Genomic DNA, 7,408 nt, shown 5'->3' with positions numbered 1-7,408 from the left:
CCCCTGGGCCTGGGCTTGGCCCTGAGATCTTCAGCTCGAGGCTATGGCTCTACCCATGAGCCACAGCCCCGTTTCCCATTTTCTAATGATTAATTGGAGGTAAGAGTCTCAAGGCTTTGTAGTGACCTGGATGTCTTTATACCTCGATCCTCAGAGCTCAGCCTCCGGAGTAGCTAGGAATACACCCATGAGCCATCACACCAGGCTACAATGTATTTTTTTTTTCTTTGCCAATCCTGGGGCTTAAAGTCAGGGCCTGATCACTGTCCTTGGGCTTTCCTCAAGGCTAGTGCTCTACCACTTGAGCCACAGCATCAATTCTAGCTTTTTCTGTCTAGATGGTACCGAGGAATTGAACCCAAGGCTTATGCTAGACAAACACTCTACCACTAGTCCAAAGTCCTGGCCTGACCATGTCTTTTTATTTTCACAATTCAAAGGCATGTTGAGTTGGGTGCCTGCATCTTATAGCCGTAATCCTACCTACTCAAAAGGCTGAGATCTGAGGACTGAGGTTTGAAGCCAGTCTGAACAAGAAAGTCCATGAGATTGTTATCTCCAATTGACTACCAAAAAGACAAGTAGAGATGTGGCTCTCATGGTAGAGTGCTAGCCTTGAGCTCAGAGCTCAGGGACCATGCCCGGACCCTGAGTTAAGACCCCAAGACTAATGCCCACACACGTGCATATATGCACATGCACACACATGCACATGCAAACACACACCCCCACACAAAACCATGTTAAGATTCCAGAACTTTTCCAATTACAAAAGGCATTTCACTTTTTCTCTGTAAAGTTTGCTAACCAAATCTTCTCTAAAGCATTTGTGTTGGGAAGTGGATAGCAAAAGTTGAATTTCTAGAAACTCAATTTGGGGTTTAAAACCTTAGTTTTTAAAGTTTTTTAAAAAAAAAACATGGCTTTTTGAGCTCTTCTGCTCATTTTGAGCATCTTTTCTCCTTGTCTTTCTCCTTTCATGTGCATAAGTCTGATGCTAAACTATGCTGTATCTCTCAGGTCATAGTTTCAACCTAAGTTTTCAAATAGGCATTTTTGTATTAACTACAGTGTGAGAAGGTTGGATGATTGCTAATTGGTTTATATGTTTATTTTTAAGAATAGTGATTCTTGGACCTGCATGAAGTCCTGGGTTCAATTTCTTGGTAACAAATACACAGAAAAGGCTGAAACTGGTGCTGTGGCTTAAGTGGTAGAGCACTTGCTTTGATAAAGCTCAAGGATAGTGCTCATGCCCTGAGTTCCAGCCCGAGGTCTGGCAAAAACACCAAAATGGGGGGGGGGGCAACAAAAAACAGTGACTCTTTAGGTAGAAATTTTCAAAAGCTTCAGCAGGAAGCTAAGGAGGAATTTGTGGCTTGAGAAGTTTCCTCAAACCATATTTAGATCAAAATCTTCTGCATTTAAAAGAGAGGAAAAGGATTAACCATTTTCTTAAAACCAATATTCGTAGTAAAGATTGCCAGGATAAGACTTCGTAGGTTTTATGATGACCTTAAATCAACTATTAGCTCTGTGCCATAGTAAATTCCCAACTCTCCAAAACATCAGTTCTTTTTTCCAAGGTCTGGCAGCCAGAAAAAAAGTGGAGAAGGAAAAAGTGGGGGGAAAATAGCATGTTTAGAAATACAGGCAGATCAGACAGGAGCACAGAAAGGGAAGAAGGCAGCCAGGACAACTGGTCATATGCACAGAGAGCCTTGGGTTCCTTGCTTCTTAACAAACATTTGCAACAAAAGGAGTCAATCAGTGTTTCAGGTCAGGGAAAAGAGGAAGAAGATTGTAGAGGTTTGGAATCTTTACTTTGTAACTATTCAATTACATTTTTATCTTCTAAAACACAGAGTCTTTAAGGGCAGAGCTTTGTCATAACCAGGCTTATACTTTATTCCACACAAAGAATGCCATGGATAAGTAGGTTGGAATAGAAAATTTTTTAGTACTGGGAGGGTAGGTACATTGATATATTAATGCACCCTTAGTTTAGACATCATTTATACACCCCCATTCCAGAAATTGTTATGTAGTTTATTAGTAGTTCAATGAAAACTTAATCCTAAAAAGGCTCTTTGAGCACTATCTTAGATCTGATATGACTACGTTCACTTCCTACTTGTGCAGTTGCAGATACACAAAGATGAACTAGATTTCACTGGCCAATCCAAATATTGAAACATTAATACATATTTTCCTTGCTTCACCCACTCTGTTGACATAATTTGGAAAACTCTGGAAACACTTGTGGTTTAAAATTAAGCCTGCAAAAAATATTTTTAAAAAAATGCATCAGGTCTATGTTCAGGCTGATGAACAACCACATCTGATTATGGCAAGGGTGGGAAGTGCTTAGGAAAGAGGATTCTATGCACCATAGCAAGGTGGTTAGAGATATTAAGTATATGGCAAAATCTTTGTCTGGTGGCATTAAGTGCCAATTCTGGCCTCAGAGTGCTCAAAGATATTCTGTTAAATGTGATTCTGCATGCCGTTACCTACACTGAGCATGTGAAGCAGAAGACATTATTGGCTATGGTTGTAGACTTGTGCATAAACTACATGCAAGCTACTAGATTACTACAAATTCAGGGTAGCACTCTTTAAAACTGGTACAGAAGGAAAACCCATGGTACTCTGAGACAAAAAAAAAAAAGCCCATTTCAGGGTGACCGACTAAATTATGAAAAGGGCTGAGCTGCTTTCTCAGGGATACTTTAAATTTGAGTAGTTACCTTCATTATAACGTGATAAAAAGCTGTTGAAAAGTAAGCCTCAGTGTTGGCATTTATAGTGCTTATTGTGATTTTGGAAATCTTGTCACACTAAAGTGGTGATAAAATAATAAACCATATACTTTTGCCTTGGGCTTTTATCAAAGCTATTCTAAACCAAGGCTCCAAATAGTTTAACAGTATGGAATTCACATTTATAATAAACCTTAAGAATTTGTGAGAATGCCAGAACAATCACAGCAGTGACTGAGATGATGTTTGGCTTCAAAATTGCACAGAAGCACCTCCTGGACTGAAGCAGGCCCTGTACTCAGGAAGGACACAAGATGTAATCCATCCTGGCATAGTGACAACTGACACACTGGGTACAACTCAGCAAAGGACACAGTCATGGGTCCTTTTCTCTGGAAGTGGAGGAGGGAATTGGGAACCATGGGTTCTAGTCAACTATCTTAGAAGGACTTCTCAAAGTCATGAATGATTTCTGACATAGAAATAATGGCAACTAATATTTCATATGCAGACTAAGTGTAAAGGCAAGATTTTTGACACTAAAAAGTTATTGTAAGTACACTGACCCACAAATTAAGAGAAAATCCAAGCATTTGAAAAAAAAAAAAAAAAAAAAAGATGGGGCCAGGAGTTTGGCCTAATGGTAAGTGCCGGGGCCTACGGGCAGCAAATTGGGGTTCCTGAAATAGAGGGCAGGGACTGGAAAAAAATAGAAGAGAGACAAACACATGGGGTCCGGGAGGCCTGCAGCCCAGGTAAAAACTGCAGCAGTGTTTATTTTCAACTCAAGGCCTATATCCCTTCTTGAAACCAGGGAACTTCCAGGTGTTACATTCATATGGTAAATCTCAGGTCATTTAAACAGAATAAGGCCAGAAAACAATAAGACAATAAAGCATTTGTCTGATGCAAATCAAGGTACAGTTTGATTCCACTCTGGCTCCCAACAGGTAAGAGTGTTGCCTAGCATGCACAAAGACCCATATTCAATTTCTTGGTACCACATATATAGAAAAAGCCAGAAGAGGTGCTCAAGTGGTAGAGCTCTAACCTTGAGAAAGCCCAAGAACAGTGCTTGGGCCCTGAGTTCAAGCATCGGGATGGGGTGGGGGGGGGGAGAAAGAAAAAGGCACTTCAGCTTACTCTCTGAAGTTCCTGGTACAACTTTTTGACAAAAAGTTTGATTCCAAGCTGTAAGACCATGGAACTGTGAATATTTCCATTAAGTTTTGAAGTTCTTAACATTTTACAGCCTATCGTGTGCTTTAGCCAATTTCCAGTTAATATGTTCTTTTCCTAAATTATACAGATTAAAATTACAATCTCATTAGGCCATAGAATTAAATAACTTTATACTATGTATCAGTAATAGATGTGCATTCTTGATATGCTACACATCTACCAGTATAAACACTATCCAATATACTTGCAACTGTACCCAAACACTAAAAGGATTTTTTTTTGTCATTTTGTGACTCTAAAATTTTAGCTAGAGGCTATTTTTTCTTAAAACTATTTTCCCCTATCCCCAATTCTGAGACATCAGAGCTTCATATTTGATCCTTGTGAAGTCTGAAGACCAGGAAAGCCTAGGTGTAATGATATATGAATGTAAACTCAGGGGGAGAGCAAGAATTGAAATAACCAAAATGATGGCTGCATTCACATACATTTCCCTTCGATGGCCATTCCTAGAAGAGAGTGGACATTTACATGGCAAGTTCTATCACACTTTAAACTCCCAAGTCGGGAAGAAATATCACCCAAGAATCTCAGTATTTACCCCCTCAAGATCTCCACTGAACCCATTTTGAAACCAGCCTTTGACTTCACACTTCATCACAATCCCCTACCTGCTCAACTAGTTCTAGTCAAGTGTTCAGCCCTTTAAAATAAACGTTTGGGTGGCTCTTAAAAGAGCCTTTGGGTTCTGTGAAAACTGGTTTTATTTAAAGCTCTTCACTTGGACGTTGCCTTCTTCGTAGCTTTCTGCAGGCTCAGCTTTGGCTTGCCTGCTTTGGGCTTTCCTGCGGACACCTTCGCCGGACTCTTGCGCTGTTGAATGCCCTTTGCCCCTTTGCCTTTCCTTCCACTGCCGGCCGTTTTCTTCGGTGTAGCCTTCGGCTTCTTGACGCCCTTGTTGTTCTTGGCGTTCTTTTGAGATCTCGAATCCCTGGATAACACCAGCTTCTTGGACTTGCCAGTCTTTTTGGCTTTGCCCTTGGTTTCAGGAGCAGCCTTTTTGCCGAGTTTGAAAGATCCGCAGGCACCAGTGCCTCTGGTCTGCACCAGAATTCCCTTGTTCACCAAGCTCTTCAGAGCCAGCTTGATGCGAGTATTATTCCTCTCCACGTCGTAGCCGGCAGCTGCCAGCGCTTTCTTGAGCGCGGCCAGGGACATCCCTGACCGTTCTTCAGACATGGAAAGAGCATCAGTGATCAACTTGGACACTGAGGCATTCCTAACATTGCGACTGACACCAGTCAAGCCGACTGGTTTCTTCCCTCGCTTTTTGACCGGAGGCTTCTCCATAGTGCCCGGAACAGGAACAGTCGAAGCTGCGGGAGCCGTCTCGGACATAACACTGCAGACAACCGTAAAGTATAAAAACCAGCAACAAGTGCAAGATACCGCAGGCGCCTCAGCGCCTTATATAGGGCAGGGCGCGCTGTGATTGGTGCATCTCTCAGGCGCCACCAACGCCCAAGGGAGGGAGAATTTGTGTTTGTTTTACTCTCAAAAGTTGAATCCCCCAAATTTGCTCTGGTCAGAACCACCCAGGTTCCACTGCCAGATGGTCCCTGGGGACCTACATTTCACATGTCTCTTTATCTTTTAATGATAAATGACCTTTCGTGCCAAAACTATTCCAGAAAGCCTTCGATTTTCAGCCGAAGTCAAGGAGAGAAACCAAATTTCCACTTTTCATTGTAAATTCACAAAGTAACTTTTGGTGGAAAACTTACTTTGTCTCTTCTGAGTGGTCTTCTATAAGGATGGCTTCTAAGTGGTGAAGAAAATAAATTATTCTTATCCCAATTTTTATTGAAAAACAGTTATATATGTGAAGGAAGTAACACAGTTTTCTTGTTCTAGCTCTCTGTGTAGCTGGACAACATTTACTAAAATTTAATAAGATGTTCAGGATATGTTCCCATTCAGGTAAACTTACGTAGGTAAGCATAATGCAATAAGACCTAATCTACAAGACGTAAATTGTCTGTGATCAAAGCCACTTCTTCATGTCTGAAGCAAGATAGGAAAACCCAAAAGGATGGACTCATACAATGACTGTGTCTCCATTATTGAGTTTTTCTTCTCTTTCCATTAGATTAATCCTCACTGACGTCCTCCTCCCATCTTTAAATGGACACAGTCCCTGTTGTAAATAACTATATATCATGAGACAGGAACCTTGGCCTGAATAGCCCAATGGAAACCACAGATTCAAGCTGTGCTAGATGTATCAGAAAAGTGACAGTGTTAGGCCTCTCATGGGACTCTTGGTGGTAAGCCTGGTAATAAGTACTTGATCATGAAGGCCCCGCCTTTCAGGAGGATACTGAGAAAAGCCTAATGGAACACAAGGTTTCAGCCAGAGAAACAACCTTACCACTATTTTGTGACCATCCTCAAATGCCTGTGTGATAACTCTGGTATTTATTCTATAGGCCAAGGAGGCATAGGAATTTGATTTCTTGAGACAAATTCAAACTCACAGTCTGCCTGCTGCACAAGTTGTAGGACAAGTACAAGCCGTTCTCCCTCTTCTTTCCCTATCTCCCTTACTTCCCTTTTTCCTGACTGCCCCCCCAACACTTTGTACATGCAAGACAAGCACTTAACCACTGAGCTATATGCCTAACCAATCTTGGCCAGTGGTTGACTTAATTTTTTCCTTAAAAAAAGGGAGAGGAAGTATAAAAATAGGTGATTTGCATGCCTATATTACATTTTTAAAATACTCAACAACAGAGAACGAATCACATAAAGCAGCATTCATAAATACTATATATCCATAAATATTTCTAACTGTAGTTATAAAAACTATATATATCATATATAAGTATAATAAATATAACTACATGTGTGTACATATATATATATATATATATATTTATGGGGCCGGGAGCATGATCTAGTGGTAGAGTGCTTTCCTAGCATGCATGAAGCCCTGGGTTCAATTCCTCAGTACCACATACACAGAAAAAGCTGGAAGGGGCACTATGATTCAAGGGTAGAGCACTAGCCTTGAGAAAGCCCAACGACTGTGCCCAGGCACTGAGCTCAAGCCCAGGACTGGCAAAAGAAAAAAAAAAACCAACAATAAAAAACAACTATATTGGCTGGCCTAGTGGTAGAGTGCTTGCCTAGCATGCACGAAGACCTAGGTTCAATTCCTCGGTACCACATACATAGAAAAAAGCTGGAAGTGGTGCTGAGGCTCAAGTGGTAGAGCTCTAGCCTTGAGAAAGTCCAAGGACAGGGCTCATGTCATGAGCTCAAGCCCAGGACTGGCAAAAAAACCCCAAAAACATATATATATATATATATATATATATATTTACATCACAACAAACATTTGTTTTATACATGGTAATTATTTATTATGTGTATATTATATATTCATATTTATATACATAATT

The 7,408-nt window shown here is 40.8% G+C and overlaps 1 protein-coding gene across 1 annotated transcript; it reads right to left on the bottom strand.

Annotated features, from left to right (window-relative positions):
• Positions 1-3,373: 3,373 nt before the first annotated feature.
• H1-6 (H1.6 linker histone, cluster member) lies at positions 3,374-6,719 on the bottom strand. Its single transcript, XM_090356261.1, has one exon. It carries the CDS (start codon positions 5,340-5,342, stop codon positions 4,722-4,724), a length of 621 nt encoding a protein of 206 aa, XP_090212387.1. The 5' UTR covers positions 5,343-6,719; the 3' UTR covers positions 3,374-4,721.
• Between the last annotated feature and the right edge of the window lie 689 nt (positions 6,720-7,408).

The sequence above is a fragment of the Megascapheus bottae genome, chromosome 22 (genome assembly GCF_031878675.1).
Source record: "Megascapheus bottae isolate mThoBot1 chromosome 22, mThoBot2.hap1, whole genome shotgun sequence".
In the NCBI taxonomy this organism is placed as follows: domain Eukaryota; kingdom Metazoa; phylum Chordata; class Mammalia; order Rodentia; family Geomyidae; genus Megascapheus; species Megascapheus bottae.
This window is presented reverse-complemented; position numbering and strand designations above follow the sequence as displayed.